This window comes from Fulvia fulva, chromosome 2, assembly GCF_020509005.1.
Source record: "Fulvia fulva chromosome 2, complete sequence".
In the NCBI taxonomy this organism is placed as follows: Eukaryota; Fungi; Ascomycota; class Dothideomycetes; order Mycosphaerellales; family Mycosphaerellaceae; genus Fulvia; species Fulvia fulva.
In genome coordinates, this window is record NC_063013.1 from 4560238 (window position 1) to 4587041 (window position 26804).

Consider the following 26804-nt stretch of genomic DNA (forward strand, 5'->3'; position numbering starts at 1 on the left):
CCGCATATAACGTAGCGCCGATAGAGTGCTCGAGCTTGCTGTGCCGCGACATTATTAGAACCTGCATCCACTTATGCAAGCAGATCACCAAGTGAAGGACAAATGCTCTTCAACAGATAGCGACTTCTGACATTGTGTTGCCAGGTAGAATGACTGTTCGCACACGGTGTGTATGATCCTGCCTCCCTTGTCTGTCGGGTGTAGTGCTACGATATAAACCGATTGGAACCTCGATAGTCGGGCGGCCAGGTAACGGCACAGGAGCTCAGTCCAGTACATCTGCAAGTCTGCGAGGCGCTGAGTTAGCGCTGCAGAAGGACCAGTCCCCACCTGCGTTATGAAAGAAGCATTCAACGAACCGAGCCCACTGGGAGAGACAGTAGCTTTGGAGTTTTGGCCACGGGCCCATTTGTGTTCCTCTCTCTTCTTCCGTTCTATCGCAAGACCGGTGCATATCCATCTTCGAGTCTTCACTCTTTTTCACTGTCATTACGATGTTGGTTGTGGTGCTCGCCACGATGGGCACCGTGACAGCTGGCACGCCAGCGAACGCGACATTGCAAGACCTTACAGGAGCAGGAATCCCTCGACCGCATCTGCATCCGCATCTACCGGCAGACGATATGAGGTTTGGCTTCGTCGGCACGGCCGAGATGTTCAAGCGTCAACAAGACGCATGCACTGTCGCATTTGGTGAAGGATGGGTGTCGAATACTTGCACGCCAGGGGCCACACTGTGTTGTAGGTGCTCTGTTCGGGACCCTTGGTAGACCACTGACCATGATCCAGGTGTTAATCCCAGTCAAGATCTTCCTCAGTGCAGTCAGTTCTTGAACTTGGGCTGGTGTTGCACTGAAGACGGAGGGTGCTACGCTGATGTGGCATCGGCTTGCGGTCAGCCTGGCGCTGTGAGCTGCACTCAGACGGCAGCAGGAGTCAGTCAAGCTTGCTGTCCGCAGAACACTGTCTGCGCACCTGGTCAGTCCCCCTGCTGAGCCAACGTCAATCTACTGGTAGTCACTGACCTGCCCAGGATACAATGCCAGAAATCGGTGGGCACGATGTAACATCAGACAGACAGCTCTTGCCGCGCTTGGGACGACCAGTGTATCGGGTGCAGCAGTCACCGAAGCCTCGGCGCCCGTGACGTCGACCCTGACCTCGAGATCGACCTTATCAGTCACTTCAACTGTCACTCGGTCCTTGGGGAGCACAACCTCTGATAGCACGTCGTCCGAGAGCACGCCCTCAAGCACATCCTCTGGAAGCACACTGTCGATGAACCCAACAGGCACTGCAGCTGCTGCTCAAGGCATGGAAAATCCACAGAATGCTCCGTCCTTAGGTACTGGCGCTATCGCTGGTATCGCAGTCGGAGCTGCTGCTGGCGCTTTGCTGATTGCCGCTATCGTATGGTTCTTATGGCATAGGCGGCAGAAGTCCGCAGCACATCTAAAAGCTCCCTGGCCGCCAGTGGAAGTCGATCCCTTACAATACCATGGTCGGACGGACAACAAACGACAGATGGCAGAGCAGTTTTCTGGATATCCGCCTCAGGCGATGTACAAAGGGTCAGGTAGATCCGAGCTGGCGGCGGGAAGGGCAGACCCTAGCGAGCTGTCAGCAGAGCGAATGTGATGCGGCCTTCACAGGCGTACTATTTCTCTTATGTGTACATTAGCGAGCAAAGTCTGGACATATTGCAGAAGAACAGGACTCATAATCAGCGTGCTTCCTTCTCCGGTCGTTTCAACGGCACGAATACTCAGGTATGTGTGTCAATGTGATGTTCGTGCCTGAGCCATGCATGCATGCGCGAAGCACGGTATGCTGATGAGGGCGCTGCTCGATGTTGTGATTTGGGTACGACTAGCAAGAAGTCGCGCCACATCGCCCTGATTCGGGACCACTCTCTAGGGAGCCCGGCAGGATCGGGCACGCCATTCGGCCAACAGAGACTCCATCGCCGCGCGCACCTCTCACATAGTCCTTCAGGCCCTTTGTAAGGGCATAATGTTGGGCAATATCGTAGCGGATTCATCAATGTCATTCAAACGTGGAAGGTTATCAAGGTCTCCAAGTCCAGAGCCTCATCCCGCCCAACAGTCCCGAGCATCGACTCGGCCCGCCTCAGCATCACGGTACGGAGCGGCCGAAACTAGCCGAAAACCTGCAGGAAGCGGCATCCATGGTCCTGCCTGCCGAAAGCCCTTCGCTAACGTCGTTGCTAACCTGCTACAACTCGCTACATTTCCCAGCAGCATGGTAAGACCCCTCTGACGCTGTTGTGTGAGCCTGACAACTGGCTGCTTTGTGAGTGCTCACTAACGGAAGTCTGCGCTGGCGCGAAGCCGTCGAAGTTAATAAGCATGCTTGCTAAGCACGACGACAAGGATGGTCCACGGCTGGGGAACTATGGGGATCCCTGGTCGGGGATGCGTGTGGCATCGCTGCAATGTGAACTTTGCTAGGAGCGGGAATGGGAGTCAGCACGATCGAGTGTTGTGTCAGCATGGGTTTATGTGGGGATGGAGGTTGTGGTGTTGATGTATGTGGTGTTGCGACATCTTCATGGTGACTTCCACTGACGATGATGTCTAGAGAACAGACGAAACCTGTCGCCACACTTCCAAATGAACAAGGTGGAATAGAGTTGAGCCGCAATCGATGACCTGACACCCGCTACTGCCAACAAAGCAAGGTTGACAGGATCGAAAGTGCCAAGGGAAGCGGCGGTCAGACCACTGCAAAGCCCACGAGTTGCAGTAGCGCCTTTCGTGACGACGCTCAAGGATGCGGCACAGTCTCAGTAACGTGACGTGTAATGAGCAGTGGCACTGCATATTCATCGATAAGTCCGTATGGATGCTTCGTTGATCAGTTGGGAGTGGCAGCTCAAGATTACCAGAAAGGGAAGGCACTGATCGACAGATGAGCCGCATAGGTAAAATGTGTATGTTCAGAATATGTGTCCTCATTGGATCTTCTGCCAAGTGCAGCTCAGTCGCTCTTCAATGGCTTGTGCACACGAGTGCAATAGGTTGCGTTCCTCGAAAGCAATACTGTGAATGCGGTGCCTCGGCAAGCGTCTTCAATTAAGTCCTCGTCCATATAACGGCTCACCTGACCGCCAACAAAAGGAAGCCATATCAAGTTTAGAAATCCAGATCGTTGTAGTTGCTTGATACCAGGTGCACCTGCGTGCATCTTTGTCCACCAGTTGACAAGCTGTGTCCAGCCACAACCATGTGGAATGTATAATAAGTGCTCGTCATCGTAGCGCACGGACGCTGATGGGGGAGACACATATCGTACTCCTTGCTCGGCGCCATGGCGAAGACATCGGTCGATGTGCATTCGTGGTCGAAAGAGAACGTCCCACATGATTGGGGACCGGTTCCTTGTTGTCGGTCGAAGCAATAGCGGATTGTTGCTACCGGGGCGTGAGGAGATCTGCCGGGGTGGTTTGGGGTCAAGCTAGGCATGCATTGTTATGTCCATGGTGGGACAATCGTCGCTCCTTTGGTGTTTCAGGCTTATGTGTGGCGAGCCGTAGCAATGAGATGCCATGTACCGAGTCGTCGAGAGCTGCCAGTCCAGAAGCCTTGTATAGTCGCTTCTCACTCAATAAGCCGTAACTGGTGCGATGTATGCCCTCGGTGCTTGCTTCGGCTGAGCTTCCAAATCGATGTGCTCGCCTCGTGCTTCAGCCTCTGCAACAGCAAGCTCGCGCTGTCTCTTCGCCTCATCAACTCTGTCCATATCGTCCTGAATGCCCTTCCTGTAATGCCGTGGGAACCACCACCATATGAACACAAACATCGCCACCGCAAGTCCAGCAAGAACACCAACAGGCGTCGCCCACGCTGCTGCGCCCATCTTCTCGGTCGTTGATCGGAAGCAAAGTGTGCCTTATGTCGTTTGCAATAGGTACAAGTATGAGTACCGTCGCAATGGAGACAAAATGGTCCAGACTTTGGCCAAGCTTTGCACAAGCAACGATACAGAAGAAGGGTTCCGCTTTGTTCAGCGGTGAGGGCGGCCCTATAAGCTGAAATGCGGAGGATCGAGAGGAGGGGTGTCTCGTGCAAGCCACATTCCTCCAGGTGACGAGCTCTCCGGCATCTCTTTTCCGTAGGCCGCCTTTGACCAGAGAATCAGACCTCGCTTGGCTTGGATAGGTCGCTTTCAGGGACTGCACTGCAGTGCAACTTGTTGCGCGGGCCCGAATTTGCAGAATGTAGCCCTGCTGAAGATGTTGACAGGCTGCGATTCCATGCATAAGCCACCTCGCCAAAGATGTTGCATGTTGATGTTACAGCAGACTTAGTCAACCGTGCTTACGAGAGTAGTGCAGCCCACCACAGTGTGCTCTCCATACCGTCCATGGCAAGCGTCTCTGCGGCATCATGGCTCACACTGACGAGTCTCTGAGGCCTCCAAATCGCAATATCTTGAGTCCAACTTCTGGTGCCAAAAGTTCTCGCAATTTGGTATCAGACAATAAAGAAAGGCGCATCCGAGCGCGTCCTCCACTTCCTGGCCTTGACAGTGTCCAAAGTTCTGTCTTCGCGCTCAAAAACTTCAAAGAAGTTTTAGTTGATCCAAACGTTTCTGTAGGTTACGAGCCTCGGGACAGCGGTGTAGTCCTGCCGCATTCTTGAACAGCCCACAGCACGTTTGGCAGTAAGAATACGTCCCGCACCATACTCTGACCATCCTCTGGACCTCATGCACGAAGTCTAGCATGGCCACGGTCGGTCGTGTCCCCCCGGGGGTCAGGATGCGCACCTCTTTGTACTGAAAGCGCAGATGTTCCCAGGATCCAATCAGCTGTATACGCACCCATACCACAGCCTTCTTCCTATTTGCCCATAAACGCATCCTTGTCTCGACCTCGAAAGAGTTGTCGGGATGGGCGCCTACAGAGTGGGCCATAGATGCAGGTCCCTCACAAAGCGTTGCACAGTATCCAATGCAGAACTCGTCAACGCATGACGCTACGTGGATCCGACGCCCAACTTGCACATCGTATGTGCCAGAGTATCGTACGGCGATGACATGACGAATAGCAGAGGCATTCATGTTCCCCACACTTTTGGTGAAATGATGGGTCGTTGCGTGGACGCCATGGGGTATACAGTGTAGCCTGAAGGTGTTGATGCTGTAGAAGAGCAGTGCATAATCTTCATACAGCTGTTTGCAGACAAACAGAAGCGCAAGTGGCGATTGCTTATTCTTCCGACGATCGATTCGTACCAGGACTCGTGTGACGAGATCTCTTGTCCACGAAGTAAAAGCCTTTTGCTGACTGTTTGAGCGTTCCGTCATCCATTTGCCCTTCCATTTGCCTCCAACGCAGGCAACGTCGATTGGTCGCTCCTGGTAAAGGCTGTACTCAACAATTGTGTTTCTTAACTCAATTGGCAGCCTGCAGAGTGGTGAGTTTTCCATCCCGGGAGTGGTCCCGTGGAGTCAGGCGTGGCATCGAAATGTTTCCACTGGCGACGCCAGTCACATTTAAGGACTTCCAGACATCGAGCCGTGCAACACACGTGAAGCGGAGATGTTCCTGTCGTTGATGTTTACATTTGAGGGGCATGGCCAGTCACAGCTGGACCATTCTGTTGAAACAATGGCTCGTGGGAAGCTTGATACCTGCCAATGATCAGCAACGCCATCTTACCTACGCTAAAGGCCATGAACGCGTCGTCGAAGGTCCGCGGGCTGCCGAAGTCATCGCTATGGCATATTATGTCTCACAGACTGTAGCGTGGAGGGTGATGAAGAAGAACGATGTCGCGTCGAGGAAGGATCAGCAAGGTGGACGGGTGATGCTGCCACGTGGGTCGACACGATCTTCGGCAGGGATCGGTGGATTGCGGGCAGGATGACTGAATGTCAAACAACATTTCGTGTTGCTCCCAAAATCACTCCCTATCGATGCGCCGACATGGCGGCACCGCGACTCCCATTCCTATGGCCGATGCTGGCCAAAAGCATTGAGGCATCGAACCCGGCAGTCAGATCAGCGAAAGCTGCTGCGCGCATTCGAGCACTGCATTCCTCCTCTCCTCGTCGACGACCTGAGGCAGTCCCTCAGCAGCCACGATATGGGACCGCAAACGAACCGCCGGCTCACCTTGGTGGGGGCAAGAAGTTGCCGCCTTCGACCTCGCAGGAGACCACGGAGCAGACCAAGTTACCTAAGATTGGTGAGCGACTTCAGCGAGTCGGGGAGGCAGAGGTGAAGGTCCAGTCAGAAACACTAGAGTCGCAAAGCAACGCAACAGACAAGACACAGCCGACTACGGTGGACCCTATGCTGGACTCAGCAGATGCGCGGCCATCCACGGACAGGCCAGCGTCTGTAGATGTGCCTCCAATCAAGCCGCTGGACTCTCTCCTGGATCAAGTTCCAGATCCTAGCAAACACGCAGAGGAGTCGGGCACGAAAGCAGCGCCGGAAGAGCAGAATCCAGACGTTTCGTTCGATGAACATACCCCCTCCGCTAAAGCACCACACATTGACACGCCTCGACACGTGCATCATTTCGACACCTATGGTCTTGTTCGAAGTCTCGTCGATGCAGGCTGGTCCGAAGCCCAAGCAATTACGATCATGAAAGGAGTCAGGATCGAGCTGGCAGACAATATGGACATGGCACGAGACGCCCTGGTTAGCAAGTCTCAAGTCGAAAACGAGACGTATCTATTCCGAGCAGCATGCGCCGAGCTCAAGACGGAGGTCACCACGAATCGAAGAGCAGAGCAAGAGAAGATGAGGACAGAGCGCACACAACTGCAGCATGAGGTGGACATTCTGTCGCAGAGGATCGGCCAAGAAAGTGCAGTGCTCAAGGATGAGCTGAAGGGCATGTTTGACGACCGCAAGATGTCCGTGAGGAACGAACAGCGATCGATGGAGTCGAGCGTGCAACGACTGAACTACAAAATCACTGTCGATCTAAAGGCTGACGGCGGTTCAGCGGTAGAGTCTGTACGCTGGGCACTGACGCGCCGTGCTGGTGCTGCGCTGTTCGTTGTGGTTGTCACGATCATTCTCGCTTTGAGACTGCAGAGCAATGCAGCATATCAGCAGGAGCAAGATGCGAAACGCAAATCGCGGCAGAAGACAAGCAGCACACAGACAGATGCTGGTTCAGGGTCCGGCGGTCGTGACAGTGGCGGCGGTGACAGCTCTCCTGCTCGACCAGAGTTGGTGGCTGGTGAGGTGTACATCAAGGACGGTGACAATCCAGCGTTGGTAACACTTGGGTGATGGCAGCTTGCGAGCTATTGAAAACACATGTAGATGATAGACCATGATACCCAGACTCGACTTGGAAGCATTGATCCTCAGCCATGGCGCCTGCCTGGTCATGTTCTTTCCGTCCTGCGACGCTGCATGTCGTTCGGCGGCGCTAGCGGGAAGCACATACGGCCTACATGAAGGCAGTCGCGAAACGAAGTGCAGTCCCGGGACATCCCCTTCACTTGCAGCGCACTTCTAACCCTCCACAACATTACCAAACCCACGCCATATCACGATGATGGCAGGTGTCATGCAGAAGGCGGCACTCTGTGGCGGTCTCGCGCGGTATCTCGATAACGCCGCACTGTCCGACTACACGATCGTTTGCAACGACAAGCAGTGGGAAGTGCACCGACTAGTCCTCTCGCTCCATTCGGCAGTGTTCGCGAAAGCCTGCGACGGACAGTTGGCAGAGGCCAAAGACATGAAGTACGATCTTTCAAGCTATGGCAAGAACGAGGTTGAGGCACTCATCAAGTACCTCTACACTTTCGACTATACTGTTGAGGGGAAGGAGGTTCGTGAGCATCTGTTACTCCACGTAAGCATGTGCTGCATTGCGGACAAGGTACTACCCAAATGAACCGATTGCCACGACTGTATGGTAGCTGACTAGCGTAGTACGATATCACGCCTCTGCGCCAGCTCACTGTGGGCAAGTTCAAGGACACCATCTTGAACGTCAAGGCTTCGAATGAGCTAGTCGGTGCAATCGAGATAGCTTACGGTTTCTATGGTGCTACCGCAGATATCCGCGACAGCATGGTCCAACTTCTAGCCGAGCGCTTCAGTTTCCTGGACGATGTGCCAGGGAATAAAGCGCTACTTGAAGCCATGCAATCACATCCTAACCTGGCCATCGAAGTCGTCAGAGCAACAACCAAAAAGTATGCACGTGGGCTCACGCCAGTGAATGGTCAGGGCCCCGTCTTCCAATGCCCCCAAAAAGCATGCAGAGCTATCTTCCAGGATCCTGACATCAAGGCGGGCTATCCGTTCTACAAATGTCCGCAGTGCTCGGTCAGCCAGTCCGGAACTATGTGGCACAAGTATTACGCACTGGCGTGAGTCTTGTCGTCAAGGGAGGCTTCGGTCGGAACGTAATCACAGGAGCACAACAAATCCGCCAATGAGTATCAACGGGGTGGAGCATGGATTCGCCACATGTATTCGTTTTGAAATAACAATCTCAATGCTCACCATTGACCCCATCAGTCCTTCCCGGAAATTGGTACTCCGCCCTGACGATATCCGCCGCCTTCTCTGCCACCGCATACACCAAGCTCACGGTGTTGCCTTGGACGTTCATCGGAAAGATGGACGCATCAACGATCCTCACGTTCTCGGCATCGTACACCCGTAGGCTTGTGTCCACAACTCCACCTTCCTCTCGGGGCAACATGGAACACGTCCCGGTAGAATGATACATCGTGACCTGGCGCTTTTTGACATGCTCTTTGGCTTCTTCCATCGTTCTGCATGGCTCGACGCCGAAACCAAGGGCCTTCTCGCCAGTCTCTGGATCATCTGCTATACTATCAGCCATTGGCGATGTAGCTGCGATCTTCTTCGCATGGAATGTGGCGTGTGCGAGCAATTCGAGGTCCATGGGATGACTGAGGTAGCGAGGGTCCACATCTGGATGCTTAGTGATGTCGATGCTCGCGATGTGTACGCTTCCACGAGAGAACGCGTGCATGAGTCCGAAGCCAAGACCGACATATCCTCCAGGCTCAGTATGATTCCACATTCCGGTCTGAGCAGCTCGTTTGGTTGCATCGATTCCTGCAGCCATCACCGCTGCTTGATATTCAGCTTCTTTCGAGTCCTCGATCTGGGCTTTGAGGAGCTGAAGCTGTCTCTCTGGCAGGCCGTGACCGGCCTTCATGAGGTGCGACAGGTCAACTTCTGGTGCCACCATCTGTTTGGACAAAAAGCCAGTGCATGTAGGCGTGGCAGCAAATGGTCCGGTGCCTGTCTTCACATACATGTCCATGAACTGAGCAGCCAGCTCGGGGTGCTCACGAAGGGCTTCAAGAGTGGCCACTCCTTCTTTGGCTCTGAATGGCATAATGACCATTGGATGATCTTGCAGGTTCTCGCCGACGTTGTGATTCTCAACGACAACTTCGATACCGTGTTTCTCAAGCACTTTACGCTGACCGATGCCGGAGAGCTCGAGAATCTGAGGGGACTGTACAGATCCGGCTGTGATGAGGACTTCTTTCGTTGCTTCGACAACGAAGGAGTCGCCGCCGCTCTCCAGCTCGACGCCGCTTGCTCGAACTGTGCCTCCTTGCCTAACAGCACTCCACAAAATCTGTTTCACGAAGGTCTCTGTCACTACAAAAAGATTTGGTCTACCTTCAGCAGCTGCGAGGTACGTGCTCGCAGCATAACTACGCTTGCTAGTTTTCGGATCAACAGTATTGAGCTGATTGAACAGACCAAGCGATGTACCAGTCCTCGGATCATTCACAGTCGGGTACCCCATCGACTTCGAGGTCTTCGTCCATGCGTCTTGCAGCCAGGTGAACGAGTCTTTGGGGAAACTGGTCTGGATCATTCCGGAAGTGCCGCGCAGTCCTGGCTGGATGTACTCCGTGTTCAACGCCTCGCGCGTCTCATCGCTGGGAATGTGCATGTGCTCCACCTTCTGGAAATAAGGGATGATGTCGTCCCAGCCCCAGCCTTCGTTGCCCAGGTCGCGCCATATATTGAGGTCTGATTTGGAGCAGTGACTGTACATTCCGAAGTTGATCATCGAACTCCCTCCGAGTCCTCTGCCGCGAGGCCAGGCATGGACCGCACCATGCTCGTTCTCCTGCGGGACTGTATGAAAGTCCCAGTCGTACTTCTCTTTGCCGTAGAGTTGCAAGAAGAGACCGGGTGTGTCTACGAGCGGGTCATTTCGCCTGTCAGAGCCAGCCTCGACGACTAGGACATTGAACTTGGGATCTTCTGTCAATCTGGAGGCAAGCACTAGACCAGCTGTTCCACCACCTGCATCACACGTCAATACTGGGACGACGTGTGACAAACGTTGGTTGCCTACCACAAATGACGAAGTCGAAGGACTTGTTCTTGATCTCTTCTGGAGTCATGTTATCTTCTCGTAGACGATATCCTGGTGAAGAGAATGCCGCGAAGCAGGGAAGCATTATGCTCCATATATACCTACCAAGCTTTGGCATTTCAGCCCTTCGGCCCTCGAGCCCTCGCTCGTTCCGCAACTTGGGATCTCAGCCTTTCCAGCTGGACGTACTAACGACTGGGGATTGAGAACTTTATGGTCCTGTTGGGTGCCTTAAACCACGAATATCCCAAACCGGCGACCTTTGCAAAAAGACATGGCTGGACAGTCTTGCTCACCCAGCGGAAAGCGTTCGTTGACACCAAATGTGGCATATGCCATTTGCGGATGTTTGGGCGCTGACTCGCATTCGGCACTATGTGCATGAAGCTATGACGAGTGGCTAGACCGGCCTCTGGCTATGTTGTCAATGAGTCAAGGAAGCGTGCACATGACGAAGGCTGGTCACAAGGTGACAGTCTTTGCGCTTTGTGGGCTAATGAGCTAGAGGCAATCTGCTGTGTTCAATGCGGTGGGCTCGAGACTTGACTATGTGACAGCTCACTGCATCGATTTTCTCAAACTAGATGGTCGGACATGGCGCGGAACAGTATGACACGGTAGTATCATACATGGAAGAGGCTGCTGCTAATCTCATGCAAATCAACAACCATTGGGCACGGCAGATATACTTCCGGACCTGTCGTGAACAAGGGCATTACATTAGCCTCTATGTAGAGCCGTGGCTTGTGCTCATCGCATAATGCAACGAGATCTGCACATGTGCTATACCATAAAGCCTATGCCGCAAGCCGCCGACATGGAATACTCGAAGCCGTCATCAGCATCTTCTGAGGCACTTCGAGTGCTACTTCTGCGCATTTACCACGACGACCGACTCTGGCAGTAATACACTGCGTTTTTCAACACGCCATCAAGCCACAGCAGCGACATCATGTAAAGCGAGCTCTAGCGCCAGTATGCGATCAAAAGTGCAACACATGACCGAGAAGGCGCCGCGAGTGGCCAAGAGGACTGTCACGACCGTCAGCGAGGTAGTCTCAACCGCCGTGATCTGCAACCCAGCAGTGGTCAAAGATGGCGCGAGGTGTCCAGTGGGTTGTACTCCAGAACCCATGTCCGTCTCTGGATCAGACCTAGGGAACACTCTCTCCTGGCAGGGCTGGTCATCTTGCCTGCCTCTCGGGATACCGGCGGCCACAGCAACACGGGACAAAGCGGTCACGTCCATAACAGTGACCCTGCCGAGCAGTGTGACAGTTTCCACTACGATTTCGCTACCTGCCATCGACTCTGAAACACCTCTTTCTCAAGGACCTGGTCCGGTCATTCCTAATAGTTTTTCGACCACCACCTCCTCAGCATCGTCCGCAGAATCATCCTTGTCCACTACACCGAGTTCAGACAACTTGGCTCAGTCTAGCACGACCAACATACTCAGCTCCACGGCGAGCACTATTCCGGACCCCACAAACTCATCGAATGAGTCTGATGTACTAGGACAACACAGTAAAAGCTTCCCGCAGACTGGAGCTGGCATCGCTACCATCACTATCCTCGCCGTTCTGGTTCTCGCGGCGATCTTTGCGGTAAGTGCCTAATCGTGATCTGCCGCAGGTGATACTAACATCTCTACCAGGTCCTGTTCTGGCGACGCCGACGCCGACGGCAACGTCCGGCAGAGTCGCCGAAGCTGGATGGTGACAGTGTCGAGCTCCAGCACTCTATCCCGCCCAGTCTGAACACGTTACCCACAGCACTCCCCGAAGAGTACGTCCAGTATATTGAGGACAATCAAGCACGGCGCGACAGGCAAGAGGAGAATCGGCAAAAATTCATCGAGCGTGTTCGGCGAATCAAGACTGAGGACGAGGGCTCTAGTCATTCTAGCAGGCTCTTTGGGTCTTGATCTGGGACACGATGCCTGAGTCTTCGGAAATATCTAGTATCATAACCAATCTATAGCCCTAGGTAAAAGTTGAGCTGACTCTGCATTGGCACGCCAGTCTGTGAAGCATATCTTTTTCACTTCGACCTATCAAGAAAAACACTAGGCTACCGCCGTCTGCGGTCGCGCTTCAGAGACGCCTCTGCGACTTCGCTTTCTGCTTGTTACACATAATCAGCGACATCCGAGTGGTCAACCCCACAATGAAGCGGGCACAAGCGATGTCAAGTTCCCGCCTTCCGTTGTGTCAAAGACGAGGGATGCATCTGGAGCCGAGCGGTACGGAATATGCAGAACATGACAGCGGTCCTCAAGGCGCGCTATTTCTCGCTATTCATGTATTGTAGGGACCTATACCTGCCATACCGCCAACGCACTCGCTTGTAGGCGAGCAACAGCTTGTACAAAGCAGTGTACAGACCATACAGTGCGCTTACACATATCAGCGACTGTGATGCCCATAGCATGTATGGCATGTTCGGTCTTGCCCTCTTCTCCAACCTTTTGCGCTCGCTTTTGATCGCTCTCTTCCTTGGCCGCACGCAAATCAGGTATCAAGGTCATCTTAGATTCCCCCAGAACTTCACCATTAGCATCAATAGCCTCCACGAATGCGAGGCCACTTTGACAACCCTCCAAACTCCAAGCAGTCTCGAACCCTCGCTTTGTGATCTCAGCCACAAGCTCGAAGGACCCTACTCCTTCTCTCTCTTCTCCCAGATCAGATTTCCGTGGAAACCCAAATCTTCCAAGATCGAATTTCCTTGGCTCCATTCCAGCGCATGTAGAAGATCGCACTGACCTCGTCACCGCTTGGACCTCTTACAGCCGGTAGGATAGTCACAATAGGCGGATGAAGAGGTAGCCCAACAAATTGTTGTTTGGGGACTCGGTACGACGTCACCGTACCTGCCCACAGGGAGGCCCCTAGAACGAGCTTGTTCTTGGAGTCGAACTCGCTTATGCCACCGGGACTTGCCCAATTGACTAGAATGTTTGATTGTATGGGATTTTCACCAAGTGTTTGCAGATTGCCCATCTTCCGGCTAGGAAGGCCTTGTGGTCGGGGAAAATGTCGAACGAGGGTTGCGGTCATAGTCTCAGTGTTCAGAGCAATGATCTTTCCAGAGCTAACGGCTCGTGTTTGCTGTCCGCCAGCTTGACCTAAGTATGGACTGGAGGCGTTGTCAAGGATAGATATGATCGTGTGAGTCGCATTCTCGTAGCGAATTCGAGCATCGTGTTGCCAATGGAAGTCTGCGCCCTCGTCCAGTTTGAAGTCAGATTTTTGACCACCTAGTCTCCATAAGAGCGAACCATCTCTACTAGAGATCTTATAGACAGTACTGACGTGGCGTCCAGACACCAGAACTTCCCGGCAGAGTCCTTGTCAACGAGTTGAGATGATAGTCGGGGGTGGTATTAGCGCGCAATCGCTGCTGCTCTGGGACTAGACTCTTGTCCAGCCCAATGTTCGCCGACCGAGCATCCTATTGGAACGTAACATTTCCGGTTGCCAAATCTATCTCCTGGAAACCACAATTACTACTCCTAGACGACTCGCCCTCTTCCGAAAACCTCGCTGCCAAGATCACCGTTTTGCCTGCAGTATCTAGGTTACATTTATGGAAGTCTTGCTGAACGTTTTCGCCCTGGGTCGATACCCGTTTAATTTCTTCAAAACGATGGTTCAAAATGATGCCTATAGTATCTTGCGGTCCTCGTGGATCAAAGTCCTGCGTCGATGACTGGACAACCAATGTGAGCTGCTGCTCGCCGTTAACATTCACAGGCTCGAATCCTTGCACTTGTGGCATCGGCTGGTCTCGCGTGCCCCATATAAGAGTCTGCTGTTCTCAGCACATGGAAGTAAGTAAGATAATGAGTAGAGCTGTCTTACGTCTTCACGGTCGTAGATCTGTGCCCCCGTCTTGTAGGACGCAAATTCGCGATCTTCAGAAGGACGTTTTCTTCTCACGAGTGGAGCGACGAACCAGTGACCCGCCGCGATAGCAGCCGGATCACGTTCAGTTATATTCCACGGTAACGCGTTGATACTGGGCTCCTAGCACGACTGTAAGCAGGTGCAATACTGGGACAGATCAACAAGATCAGCACTTCCCAGATGGCGCTTCGCAGCTGCTTGTGCGATCGCCTCAAGCGCCAACCTGCAGTCCGTGGCTTCTATCTTCCCAGCGATACCTACAGCGAGGCGACTGCGAAGCGGGAGGACCGGAGCGCTTCGCAGGCTGTCGCCACAACTTCCTCACCAGCTCCAGCCGATTCACATCCAATAGCTTCACCTTCCGCTCTCGAGGCCATCATGCGCCAACTTCAGCAGCTTCAGGGCACTGTCAATACTCTTCAAGCCGACCTCGACCAGGAGAGAATGTACAGCGATTCGCTGAAGGACCAGATCGAGAAAGTGGAGGGCAGTTGCAAGCAGTCTGACCAGAACATCAAGGCCGTGCAGGCAAAGGCCATCTCGCGACAAGATCAGCAGCACGAGACACTCGATGCGCTGCAGCGGGACATTGCAACCTGAAGAAGCAGAAGTTGCCGCCATCGTCGAAGACTTCTGTCGAGGACCAGTCCGGCTATATTGGCTTGGGTTGGGTCGAAGATGGCGACGGCAATGTTGACATGACAGGTCTGGAGAAGCGTGTATCTGTTCTCGAGGAAAACAGCGACAAGCTATCAGACCAGGAGGAGCGCATTTCCGTGCTTGAGTATCGAGTCCAGGGCAACACCGACAGGATCACCGAGTTGCGTGACATGAAGGTCGAGTCACACCTCAAATCTCTCGAACATCACTTCTGGAACCGCGGCGGTCTTGTCTTCGAGCTTGCAAGGGCTGGAGGATTCAGAGATGACGTATGTTGCGAGACGAAGGTACGCTGCATAGGGTTGTTGTGGTTGTTGTTGCTGAGCTGAAGTGCCAGCTGTGAAAGTGAGGTTGCGGCTTGCGGCTTGCGGCTTGCGGCTGAGCTCGGCGCAGCCCGGGTAGAACTAGTCTAGTCTACCCGGGGCCAAGCCGATCCGGATCCAGCTTGCCAGCTTGCCAGCTTGCCAGCTTCAACAACAGCAGCAGCAGCAGCAGGATGGAGCGCTTCTGCATCTTGCATCGTCCGTCGCGAACTCTGTGGACAGCAACACGCCCGGTCTGCATTCATCAGCTGTTTGTTCTCACCGATGTATGATCTCGTTGCGGTCGTCTGACAGCCTCTCCATCAAAGGCATCGAATCGGCCATGCGCTTTCCACATCTGCCCGGGGTAGGCGAGCTGTCTCGCGAAGGACGATCACCTTTGGCCCCAATTGATGCAGTGCTCCACGGCGGCTGAGCGCGAGCCGCCCTCTAGTCTTCAGCCCTGTGTCTATTCGGAAGGTGAGGATCGACTGTTCGAGCACAAAGGATTGTCAGCATCAGAAGGCCGCATCAGTCATACGCGAAGACGTGTGCTTCTTGCTGTACATGTAGGTATTGCCTGGCGACTTCCTTCTATAACTTCGCATGTCGAAAGCTTCCATCGCCGGGTCGAGTCTACTTCCACATTCGCGAGGCAGCCTTACTCCAGCAAAGTGCCCATCATGGAGGGCCGACACCATTCTGTTGCTGATGAGCAGTCAAGACACCAGATCAGACTGCCAAAGAAGCTGATAGTTTGCTGTGATGGTAGAGCTGATCTCCGTTGCCACATCAACTCTTTTACTGATCGCTTCTAGGTACCTGGATGGACCGCGACAACGGCTACAAGTCTGGCAAGATACAGAGTCCATCGAATGTAACCAGAATAGCCCGAGCCATGCTGGCCGAAGACGATGCAAAACGTCCCCAGATTGTCTACTACCAAGCAGGAATTGGCACAGGCCTTGGCATGTACGAGCAACTTCTTGGAGGCGGGACTGGTCTGGGATTGTCTGAGAACGTGAGAGAATCGTACGCGTTCCTGGCTTCCAACTACTCGCCTAAGGACGACTTTAGCCCACCTGATTCGATCTTCCTTCTCGGCTTCTCACGTGGTGCCTATACTGCACGCAGCTTGGGCGGCCTCATCGCAGCCGTCGGTATCCTCACCCGCAAAGCGATGCCATACTTTTACGACCTCTTCCGCGACTGGGAGAATGCGGGATCTGAAGGTTACGAGCCACAGTTCTTCAAAGCCTATGCCGAGGGGTCAAACGACAAGACCGTGCTAGACAACATGCCAGTACTCAAGCCACCACACAAAGCAGACGAGAATCGAATCGACACATACATGGAGTCATACTTTCGACACTTACTAGCCTTCGGCCTAACGCAAGAAGCCAATATCAAGGCGATCGGTGTCTGGGATACTGTTGGCGCGCTAGGCATTCCTGTGAACCCGTTATTTCAACGCATTGCACATATGCCTGCCTTCATCAAGGAGATGAAGTGGTACGATACAAGACTCAGCAATCGAACAGAGAATGCTTTCCATGCACTAGCACTGGACGAGCATCGCTTTCCTTTCTCGCCAGCAGTGTGGGAGCTCGACAAGGGTAGCACCACCAACCTGAAGCAAGTGTGGTTTCCTGGCGCGCACTCGAATTGTGGCGGGTCATACGAAGATTATGGGTAAGTTATGTAAAGTGAAAGGGGCTCAGCGGCAAGATTTAGCTAACAGTCTCGAAGCATGGCCAACATAACCCTCGCCTGGATGATGGACCAGCTATCAGGCAACAGCCGAGACCCCAGCAAGACCTTCCACCCAGTTGACTGGATCCAATTCGACGACGACTTCATAGAGCTCTGCTTCACCCAGAATACCCGCTACTACAACAAACTCGGCCCCCAAGGCGAAGAATACAAAGGCTGGGCCATGGGCAAAGTCTACAACTCAAACACATTTCCACAGTCCTTGACTGGCGCAACGACTCGCATGCCAGGTCGTTATCCGCAGACCGACTGGGAGACGGGTCGGTACAGCGAGACGAAGATGCTCGAGAACACACGGGAGTATATCCACTCTTCGACACGGGCACGTATGGATCTCGCAGGTCGGGAGGTGGAACCTCAAGAGTGGTATCAAAAGCTCGCCCGCTACATCTGGCGAACCATCACCTGGCAACCCTACGTCTTGACTTACCGACCTCAACGCAAGAAGCTCCTGGCCGGCTACCTCACCCGCGGTGGTCCACTCGAAGGCTGGAAACTTGTGGACGGCCATGCATCGCACGCCGAAGCGAACATGGAGATTGACATGAGTCCCGGCGGTATTAAGCAAGTCCATTGGGAGTATACTGGTACTGACAAGACGTGTAATCCTGATGGGATTATGAAGGAGGATATCTTCGCCGAGGGAGGGTATGAGGAGAAGTTGCTGTTGCATGATCAAGAGGGATTAGCGGATCAGATTTTGTACTCGAATAATAGGTGGACTTGGTTTAAGAGGGTCAAGAGGGAGAATAAGATTGCTAAGACATTTTGATGAAGAAATGAGTCATGAAGAGGTGGAGACTGGGGTCTTTTGATTGCAAGTGAGCATTGTTCGAGCGTAGCGATTTGGGAGCGGAGATACCATATTATTCAGTGTAGCAAGTTCAGCATTGCGAGTATTTCTAATCTTTGCCACGACGTTCCGTTAAGCCTCCAACTTCTCAGGGAAAATCGTGACCGCCCTCTTCAATCCATCGACCTGTATCTCCGGCAATCTCTTGAGCCTCCCAGCCCCATCAGCCAGACTAGGAGCAGACCTATCGACCGGATGAGCCTCCCTCTCCTTGTGCAACCAGGTGGATGGTTTGCTCGATCAAGTGCGTGAGCATCTCTAGATCAGCTGCATTGCAACCCTCGGTGCATAATGCTGCGCCACGGCTGCTCAGTATGACACAGCAGACTCCTTCTCGAGCGCATCGAGCAGCTTACCTATCATCTCCCGAGCTCGACGCAAGTCTCCATGTATTTCTTCATTGGATATGCCGGATAACAATGGATCCTTCGTCAGCGATTCCTTGATGATCTTGCCAGGATCTTGGAGGGCTTGATCCAACGCCTTGCGCGCTTCGTCGTTGTTGCCGATGATTAACGAGGTCCTGAACAGTGCAGCGTCGTCTTGAAAAGCGCCGGTCCAATCCATGTTCGTCTCGATGCCTAACATGGTGCGATCATTTGGAAAGAGGGGGTTGAAGCCCTTCAGGACCTTCGGTAGATATGACACCACAAAGTCGTCTAGCTCATCGTAAGGGTACAAAGAGTCGGAAGGAAGCAGCGACACCTTTCTGATGTGATTGGCACCGCTTGCAAGTGAGACTAGCAAATCTTTCAAGGCTTTGGATGCCTTATGCATGGCAGCTTCATTTAGTGCCTGGTTGAAGGTGCAAAACAGGTCGGTATGGATCTTGATACAGTTGCAGAAGAAGAAAAGCGGCAGAGCCTCTTGTCGAATTTGCTTGCACGTGCTCAAGAGGCGAAGATGGTCTCGTGCATCGCTTGTGCCCAGTTGCAGAACGCTGGACTGGTCTTCCTCGCGATCGACGCATCTGAGCTCAATGTCACGCGGCATAGTGAGCGCGAACTCGTAGATGTTGTTGCGCAATTCGGCCGGCAATTTGTTGAACGGCGAGGCATCCATATTGGTGTTGTGCCGATTCGAGGCCGCTGATAGGTGTTGTTAATGCTGTCGTTGTGGTGACAGTATGCGGGTGGTGACAGTGGACCAGTTTGATCGTGGTGCGACAGGAGTGGCCGTAGTCGAGCCGTTTGTATCAAGTCTGGTTGGATTGTGAGCAGAAATGCAAGACATGCATGTAAAGTGCTTCGCAGCAGACGTGCGTTCAACCTAATCCCTGCAATCCAAGACGCGATTAAACTTGCCAAGAGCTTGCGCGTCATAAAAAAGGAAGGAGCGACCTGTTTCTATAGGCTGTACGGAGCTCTCGGGCATGTAAGTAGACGTGAAGTTCGCGTGAGGAGGCGTGGCAGATCAGCAGGGCCGAGTCCATCATTCATAAGTACGAGATAAGAGAAGCTACACCTACTGCGTGTGTTCCATCTATTCTTGACCGTATTCTGCTCATCCGAGCTCTCAAACGCCGTCATGCCGTCGCTCAGATGCGCAGCTCTTGCTGCTGTCGATGCTCTGCCTATCCCAAGAAAGCAGAAGAGTCACGCAGACGAAAAAATAGGGTATGTCCAACCCCCCCGTCTATCCCCAAACGCCAGTGCCATATGCTGATGCGCCGATAGTCACCCAAGTGACAATGCAAATGCAGATATCCCAGAAAAGCATTACCCTGTCGTTAGAGCAGGCGAAGAAGCCAAGGCACCCGCAGCAATACCAGAAGAAGAAGCGCACACAGTACCGCTGGGAAAGCAAGACTCCGCATCGAGCTCAGGATCTTCTCTCGACGAACCTTCGCATCCAGCTCAGTGACGAGAAAGATTGACTTGTCGAACAGTTGCTCTGCAACATTGATGATATCCTGTTTCTCGTCTGGCGTTAGAAGGTCTTCGGCTAGGGCGAGGCGTGTTTTGAAAAGGGCTTTGAGTTCTTCACCGTCGTTGTCCGAGTCGAAGGAGAGAAAGCTGTAGCCAGAAATATCGAGGGGCACGGGCTGATCGATATCCTCACGCGATGACGTCGCAACCTTCTCTGCTGCTGCAGTGGAGGGCGTCAACGGTGACTTTCCTTCCCAGAACTCGGGTCCAGCGTTCGCAAGTTGTTGTCTGATCCATCTGCCTCCGCTGAAGACTGCCATGTAGAACACCCATGCAAATGCCACACAGACGTGTGGCTTCTGTCGCATGAGATCCCGCATATTCTTCGTCCACTTGTCCCCTAGCTCTGGTGTACTGTAGATGTTCCTCCCACCAACGAGCCTGAGATGCTGCAAATCATTCTTCAGACGATGCGACCTTGCCAAACCGTGTGGCCGCAGATTCGCGAGCCACTGCCGTACGTCCAAGTCATGCTGTGTCTGTCCTGCTGTCGATTTGCTCTGCACATGTCGCGTGACGAGTTCCCACTCGATCTCGAAGAGTATAAATATCCGAGCAAAGGGTACAATACCCTTCGCATAAAGCAAAGGCGTGGCTACATTCGGCGGAAGTGCCAGCGGAAGTCGGTTGATGAGGAGTCGGTTGAGCTCGGTATGCTGCTTCCGTGTGGCAGTATTGATTCGTCCTGGTAAGGTTGCACTCGGTGGGATAGAAGTCATGGCTGGTGGTAGTGGCGGCGAAGGCGAGGGAGAAGGTCGAATAGTGGAAGCGATTGCTAGGCTCTTAAAGGGGTGTACATGTAGGCGACGCAGTCACAGGGCTGCTGCCATGCATGATGCACGAGTGACAGCGCAGGGGTGCCTTCTCGAACCATACTTGCAGTCGTGACTTGTGTAGGCGACACAGAGAAGTGCTGGCAGTGAATGATGCTATCACGCGGCCTTGTCACGAAAAGTGTCGTCGCCGATCGTTTCAGGCCGTTGCTGGGGAGACGAACGTGAACACAAACTGCTGGCTGGAGAAGCACAAGAGACATTTCATCGTCCCAACTTCGCCTACCACACTCGTTACCGCACATCTGCCGTCGCCGTTGGAGCGTGTCTTCTCAGGCTGCCATCCATCCTTGCCCTGCGACTGACGAATTCTACGCGCATCGCTCCAGCACATCATCCAATTCGCGCTGCATTCCAGCGGGAGCTGTCGGTACCCACACATGGTCTGCATGGTCCGCTCATAGGCCTGCATCATATGTAGCTGCTGGCAGCGACGATCGCATCATGGACACTTCATACCTTTCCCAGCAGGTCACCACCATCATCGAGCGACTACATGGCTTCTTCGACGAGATTGGCGTGCCCAGCCATGAGCGCGACTCGAGAGAGTCTGAGGTATGCAACTGCTTCCACACACGTAAATTGGCGTCCACTAACATGACACGCGCAGCTCTTCTCGGCACTCTCTGAGACACTACACAACCAGCTCAACTCTGTCGCAAAGGAGAAACATGATCTTACAGAAGAGGCTAAGCGCCTCATCAAGACCATCCGCCAGATGGAGCGATCACTAGACGACACGAGGCCGAAGGACGACTACGAATCCGAGCAGGACGGCCTCAAAATCACACTTCCTCTTCTCAACTGCATCGAGCGCCTGAAGCAGAAACACCACACGATCGCCAAGCTGCATCGCGAACGCTTCGAACAGGTCAAGAAGCTGGTCGAGGCCCTCGAATCATACGCATCGCATCTCGAACCATCCTTTATCAACATCAAGCTCCCACCAAAGAATGGCGATGTCGCGCCCAACTTCGACATGTCCGCTACTTATGTTGCAAAACTGGACAACGAGTTTACGAGAGTGTACAACGAATACAACCAACGAGTCGCGACAGTCGCACAGACAGCTGAGAGCATAGTCAACCTCTGGTCGGAGCTTGGGACACCACAAGCGCAGGTCGATAGCCAGATTGTGCAGCATTGGCGAGAGTCACCGGAGCAGCTGGGTCTGCATCAAGATGACCTCAAGCGTCTGTCTGCACGGCGCGAGAAGCTCGTAGCAGAGAAGCAGCAGCGCGAGAGGAAGCTTAAGGAGCTGAAGGCGACCGTCGAAGGGCTCTGGGACCGACTAGGCGTGGATGACAGCGAGCGAAAGCAATTCCTGGCTAACAACCGTGGTTGCGGACTCCGCCAGATCAACGAATTCGAGGACGAGCTGGCACGTCTCAACGAGCTCAAGAGACAGAATCTGCACATCTTCGTGGAGGACGCTCGGGTGAAGCTGCAACAGCTATGGGATACATTATACTTCTCCGAGGAGGAAATGCTGGACTTCGCGCCTGCTTTCTCGGATGTCTACTCGGACGCGTTGCTGTCTGCGCACGAACAAGAAATCGCCCGCCTGGAAGCCCTGAAGGAACAGCGCATGCCGATCCTTGCTGCTGTTGAGCGCCACCGCAGTCTCATTCAGGACCGAGAAGATCTGGAGAAGAGCAGCCAGGATGCCTCTAGACTCATGTCGAAGGGCACGATCAAGGGTGAGAAGCGGGACCCGGGTAAGCTCCTTCGCGAGGAGAAGATGCGCAAGCGGATCACGAAAGAGCTGCCCAAGGTGGAAGCCGATCTCCGACGGACTCTGGAGTCGTGGGAAGACGAATATGGTCGACCTTTCTGCGTGCATGGCCAGCGATACCTGGACGAGCTCGATGCTGCCGAGCCGAAAGCTCCGCCACCACGAAGCAAGACACCGAATGCGTTGTCTGGCACGAGAGATGCTCCGAAGAGCGCTGGCAGAGACAAAGCAGCTCTGTCGCACAGTAGGAGTGCTGGCACGATGCGAGGAGCACCACCGCCACGAAGCAAGACACCCACGGCAAATCTTGGTCGCAGTGTGATGGGTTCTTCCACAATGGGGGCATCAATGCTTGGTGCTTCCATGATGGGATCTTCGAAGATGAGTCCGTCGAAGATACCCGGCGCGTCGGCCTCGCGATTGCCTATGAGTGCACTTCGCGATGGCAACAACTCGCCCGAGCGCAGATTGCAGGGCAGGACCGCACCGAGCGAGCAACAGTCAGAGCCCAACCTCAGAGGCACAATTCGAGGACATCCAGGAAATATGGGACCACCACGGGCACCGCCACCAAAGATGCAGGACCTTTTCATACCACCCACGCCCACGCCGGTCAACAATAACAAGGAGAATGGGCTTGATCTTGAGCGCAGCAACAGCGTTATCCGACACATGCAGCCAGACGACCCGTACGATGATGGTAGTAGGTACCGCCGGAACGACCAGTATTCGAGCATGCACTCCGCGTCCAGCCACGCCTCTTCGAACCGATCTGGCCACTCTTTCGCTTCTTCTCAAGCCTCGCGGCCCATGAGCCGAACCGACTACCCCATGGCACCTGCATTCTCTCGAGCAACTTCGAACACCTCCTCGATCATGTCTGGTTCGCAAGTCAGCGGGAGCGAGAACTGGGAAACTTACACTGACAATTCTGATGCCGACGAAGACGATGCTACCGACGCATACTACGCCAAGGTCAAGGCATCGCAACAACGTATGGCAGCCCAACACAAGCGACCGGGCACAGCTTCAGGTCTCGTCGGAGCCGTGAAGAAAGTCCGCGAGCAAGCGATTGTGGAAGAAAGCAACTGGGTCGAAGGCAGTGAAGCCGGCTGGACAGACGATGGCGAGGTCGGCGAGACGTATTAGAGTCTGCTTCCTGCTCAACGAGAAGAATAGCGGGAGTCGAAGGATTGATTGAAGAACTTGGACACAGCACTTGGCTACGACTTTTGATGGGCGAGCCGGCGATGGTCCACACTTTGCATAACAGGGCGTTTCATAAGGACAACGAGCAGATACACCAGAGAAGACGGGCGGGTACGGTGTTGGTGGGCTTGCTTGAAAATACTTCTGACGAACGCGGCTCGCGTTTTCACTTGACGGCCTGCTGGTGTTTGATGATATCGATGCCGACGATGGCGGAGATGCTGAGCTTGTATGTCATTCGTGATGGATGAATTGAAAGTCTTGCTTCTCTTGATGATCACGATACGTACCTTTGCAGTCGTGGTAGCGACTAGCAAGGGTGTCCTGAAGAAGGCCTTAGATCTGCCGATGCAGCTTGACGAACGGCTTCACCGCTGTCCACAATGGGGCGATGGAGATCGTGGAGGTGACGATCGGGGGAGTACACGGCAGCAATAGTGAAGATGCCGTTGTGCTATTGAGAACAAAGAAAGCATCGCAGTACATGTAGTTGAGGTGATGTACATGTTGAGCAGAACTCTGGCCCAAAAATAATGAGACCCTTTTCTTCAGCTGCCAATCATGGCGGTGATGGCAGGAGTGTATGGAAACATTATGTAGACAACCTCCATACAATATCAATGAACCCATTGAACATCCTCATCGCCCACCAAACTCTCCCCGATCTCTCCAACGAAAGCCATCACGTGCCCTGCCCTCGGTCTCACGCTCGCAACGCTTCCCAGTCGTACCGAAAGAGCGGCCGAACTCGTCTCGCCTGTCGCTTGGTCGTAGCACCCGACCTTGTGGACACTTGACGACAGCGTGCAGCACCTCGTGCAGCCCAGAGCACCACCACCGCAGCATTCCTCGTGAAGCTTCCCATAAAACTCTCTTCTTTCCCCCTACCGGACTTCCAGGGCTGCTCCAAGCCAGCCCTCGTGCATATTCACAATTCCGTTCAATACCGCAAGCAGTGCAAGGAAGCCTGCCAACATCCCCCTGCATACCCTCAGCTCCACCAGTGGAAGGAGACGGAGTAGTAGCTACGACGGCGGAGAGGAGAAGAGGCTGACGGGCCAAAGGAGGTCTGGGAGTTTTGGCAGTGAGGAGGACGACGAGTCAGATTTCTCGCTTTGGAGCGATACGGGGGACCTGGTTGATCAGCTTGCGGACGAGGAGGACCCCCTTGCAGCACGACTACGGCAGGATCACCTGGAAGCTGGAGAGTCACGACGAGGACGAGATCGAAAGCCGCAACGGGTACGGTACGCGAGCCACTCGAACCACAACGAGAAAGATCGAGATAGAGGTACATACGGACGCGGAGGACACGCTGGCGTAATCAAGAGGAAAGAAGAGATCGAAGTCCCTACACCGCAGCGTAGGCCACTGAATTGGGGACAGCGCCTGCTAGCAAGAACCATGGCGCCCGGCGATGGTCCCTCGAGGATGCACGGCCTGCATGGCAAGAAGTTGATCTACTTCTTGTCCATCTTCGTGTCGTTGGGAGTATTCCTCTTTGGCTATGATCAGGGTGTCATGTCCGGAATCATCACAGGCCCTTATTTCAAGGACTACTTCAACCAGCCCTCCGCCGCTGAGATCGGGACAATGGTCGCGATCTTAGAAGTAGGAGCGTTCGTTTCATCTCTATCAGTGGGAAGAATAGGTGATATGCTGGGGCGGAAGAAGACGATTCTGTACGGAGCCTTGATATTCGTGGTGGGAGGCGCGATTCAGACGTTTACTACGGGCATGCCAATGATGATGTTGGGCAGGTTTATCGCGGGTCTGGGCGTCGGCGCATTGTCAACCATCGTGCCAGTCTACCAGAGTGAGATCAGTCCTCCGCACAATCGCGGCAAGTTGGCGTGTATTGAGTTCTCGGGAAATATCTTCGGGTACATGTGCAGCGTGTGGGTGGATTACTTTTGCAGTTACATCCACGGAGACTGGGCATGGCGCGTGCCTTTGCTGCTGCAGGTTGCAATGGGAGGACTGCTTGCCGTGGGCAGTTTTCTAATCGTGGAGAGTCCGAGGTGGCTACTGGACAACGATCACGATGAGGAGGGGATCGTGGTCATTGCGAATCTTTACGGGAAGGGCGATATTCACAATCCGAAGGCCAGGGACGAGTACCGCGAGATCAAGATGAATGTGCTCCTGGAACGACAAGAAGGCGAGCGATCTTATGCGGACATGTTCAAGCGCTATTACAAGCGTGTGTTCATCGCCATGTCCGCACAGGCGCTGGCCCAACTGAACGGCATCAACGTGATATCGTACTACGCACCACTGGTCTTCGAACAAGCTGGATGGGTTGGACGAGATGCGATTCTCATGACCGGCATCAACGGAGTCACATACCTACTATCGACAATCCCGCCCTGGTACATCGTGGACAGCTGGGGACGGCGTTTCATTCTTTTATCAGGTGCGCTGATGATGGTTTTCTCGCTGTCAGCCATCTCCTACTTCATCTACATCGACATACACTGGACACCTACCGCCGTAGTTGTCTTCGTGATGATCTACAACGCGGCGTTCGGATACTCATGGGGACCAATACCATGGCTGTACCCACCAGAGATTCTACCATTGACGATTCGAGCCAAGGGAGCAAGTTTGTCGACTGCCACGAATTGGGCCTTCAATTGGCTAGTGGGAGAAATGACACCCATACTCCAAGAAGCCATCAAGTGGCGTCTATACCTGCTTCACGCCTTCTTCTGCGCCGTCAGTTTCGTCGTCGGTAAGTCATCATCCACCCCCCACTCCCTAATTTCCCACCAACATCCCTCATAGTCTGGTTCATCTACCCTGAAACCGCCAACGTCCGCCTCGAAGACATGAACTCCATCTTCGGCGACGCCACAACCATCGCCCACACTCCAGAAACCCTAGCAGAAGCCGAGTCCATCTTCTCAGGCAACCGCAGTCCCGTTCCCTCCTTCGGCGGCCTCGACGGCTCCGGGCCTCAAGATGCCAATATTCCCGATATGGACCTCCAGCCTCCTGAGGTGGAAATCCAGGATGGAAAGCCCATGCTGAGTAAGGATGAGGAGCAAGGAGAAGGTGTCGGGGGTTGGATCAGTAATGTTGTGAAGAGGGCGAAGGGCGAGGGGGCCAATGGTGGGAGTCAGGGTGGAGGGAGTGGGAGATATAGAAGGGTTGGGCAGGAGGATGAACGATGAAAGAGGATGGAGAATTATGGTGCATGATGTCGA

At 53.7% G+C, this 26804-nt stretch overlaps 12 protein-coding genes across 12 annotated transcripts; 8 read left to right on the plus strand and 4 right to left on the minus strand.

The window, feature by feature from the left end:
• Positions 1 to 518: 518 nt before the first annotated feature.
• On the plus strand, positions 519 to 1638 carry CLAFUR5_20154 (uncharacterized protein; the record flags this gene model as incomplete). The annotated part of the gene is made up of 3 exons (XM_059462991.1): positions 519 to 741; positions 790 to 978; positions 1034 to 1638. The coding sequence occupies 3 exons, from the start codon at positions 519 to 521 to the stop codon at positions 1636 to 1638; spliced, it is 1017 nt and encodes a 338-aa protein (XP_059318898.1).
• A 1986-nt stretch (positions 1639 to 3624) lies between these two features.
• On the minus strand, positions 3625 to 3879 carry CLAFUR5_03291 (uncharacterized protein; the record flags this gene model as incomplete). Its single annotated transcript, XM_047902439.1, has 1 exon — positions 3625 to 3879. One exon carries the CDS (start codon positions 3877 to 3879, stop codon positions 3625 to 3627), a length of 255 nt encoding a protein of 84 aa, XP_047758787.1.
• Positions 3880 to 5953: 2074 nt separating this feature from the next.
• CLAFUR5_03292 (uncharacterized protein) lies at positions 5954 to 7282 on the plus strand (the record flags this gene model as incomplete). Its single annotated transcript, XM_047902440.1, has 1 exon — positions 5954 to 7282. The coding sequence occupies one exon, from the start codon at positions 5954 to 5956 to the stop codon at positions 7280 to 7282; it is 1329 nt and encodes a 442-aa protein (XP_047757732.1).
• A 268-nt stretch (positions 7283 to 7550) lies between these two features.
• Positions 7551 to 8383, plus strand: CLAFUR5_03293 (uncharacterized protein; the record flags this gene model as incomplete). The annotated part of the gene is made up of 2 exons (XM_047902441.1): positions 7551 to 7883; positions 7937 to 8383. The coding sequence occupies 2 exons, from the start codon at positions 7551 to 7553 to the stop codon at positions 8381 to 8383; spliced, it is 780 nt and encodes a 259-aa protein (XP_047758785.1).
• A 121-nt stretch (positions 8384 to 8504) lies between these two features.
• Positions 8505 to 10079, minus strand: CLAFUR5_03294 (Dehydrogenase citC; the record flags this gene model as incomplete). Its single annotated transcript, XM_047902442.1, has 1 exon — positions 8505 to 10079. The coding sequence occupies one exon, from the start codon at positions 10077 to 10079 to the stop codon at positions 8505 to 8507; it is 1575 nt and encodes a 524-aa protein (XP_047758783.1).
• Positions 10080 to 11368: 1289 nt separating this feature from the next.
• CLAFUR5_03295 (uncharacterized protein) lies at positions 11369 to 12318 on the plus strand (the record flags this gene model as incomplete). The annotated part of the gene is made up of 2 exons (XM_047902443.1): positions 11369 to 11998; positions 12049 to 12318. 2 exons carry the CDS (start codon positions 11369 to 11371, stop codon positions 12316 to 12318), a joined length of 900 nt encoding a protein of 299 aa, XP_047758784.1.
• A 2164-nt stretch (positions 12319 to 14482) lies between these two features.
• CLAFUR5_03296 (uncharacterized protein) lies at positions 14483 to 14902 on the plus strand (the record flags this gene model as incomplete). Its single annotated transcript, XM_047902444.1, has 1 exon — positions 14483 to 14902. One exon carries the CDS (start codon positions 14483 to 14485, stop codon positions 14900 to 14902), a length of 420 nt encoding a protein of 139 aa, XP_047757730.1.
• A 775-nt stretch (positions 14903 to 15677) lies between these two features.
• On the plus strand, positions 15678 to 17809 carry CLAFUR5_03297 (uncharacterized protein; the record flags this gene model as incomplete). Its single annotated transcript, XM_047902445.1, has 3 exons — positions 15678 to 16032; positions 16083 to 16956; positions 17014 to 17809. 3 exons carry the CDS (start codon positions 15678 to 15680, stop codon positions 17807 to 17809), a joined length of 2025 nt encoding a protein of 674 aa, XP_047757731.1.
• A 390-nt stretch (positions 17810 to 18199) lies between these two features.
• Positions 18200 to 18952, minus strand: CLAFUR5_03298 (uncharacterized protein; the record flags this gene model as incomplete). Its single annotated transcript, XM_047902446.1, has 1 exon — positions 18200 to 18952. The coding sequence occupies one exon, from the start codon at positions 18950 to 18952 to the stop codon at positions 18200 to 18202; it is 753 nt and encodes a 250-aa protein (XP_047758788.1).
• A 667-nt stretch (positions 18953 to 19619) lies between these two features.
• CLAFUR5_03299 (uncharacterized protein) lies at positions 19620 to 20537 on the minus strand (the record flags this gene model as incomplete). Its single annotated transcript, XM_047902447.1, has 1 exon — positions 19620 to 20537. The coding sequence occupies one exon, from the start codon at positions 20535 to 20537 to the stop codon at positions 19620 to 19622; it is 918 nt and encodes a 305-aa protein (XP_047758789.1).
• A 558-nt stretch (positions 20538 to 21095) lies between these two features.
• Positions 21096 to 23535, plus strand: CLAFUR5_03300 (Anaphase spindle elongation protein 1; the record flags this gene model as incomplete). The annotated part of the gene is made up of 2 exons (XM_047902448.1): positions 21096 to 21206; positions 21262 to 23535. The coding sequence occupies 2 exons, from the start codon at positions 21096 to 21098 to the stop codon at positions 23533 to 23535; spliced, it is 2385 nt and encodes a 794-aa protein (XP_047758721.1).
• Positions 23536 to 24999: 1464 nt separating this feature from the next.
• CLAFUR5_03301 (High-affinity glucose transporter) lies at positions 25000 to 26771 on the plus strand (the record flags this gene model as incomplete). Its single annotated transcript, XM_047902449.1, has 2 exons — positions 25000 to 26329; positions 26383 to 26771. 2 exons carry the CDS (start codon positions 25000 to 25002, stop codon positions 26769 to 26771), a joined length of 1719 nt encoding a protein of 572 aa, XP_047758405.1.
• Positions 26772 to 26804: the final 33 nt, after the last annotated feature.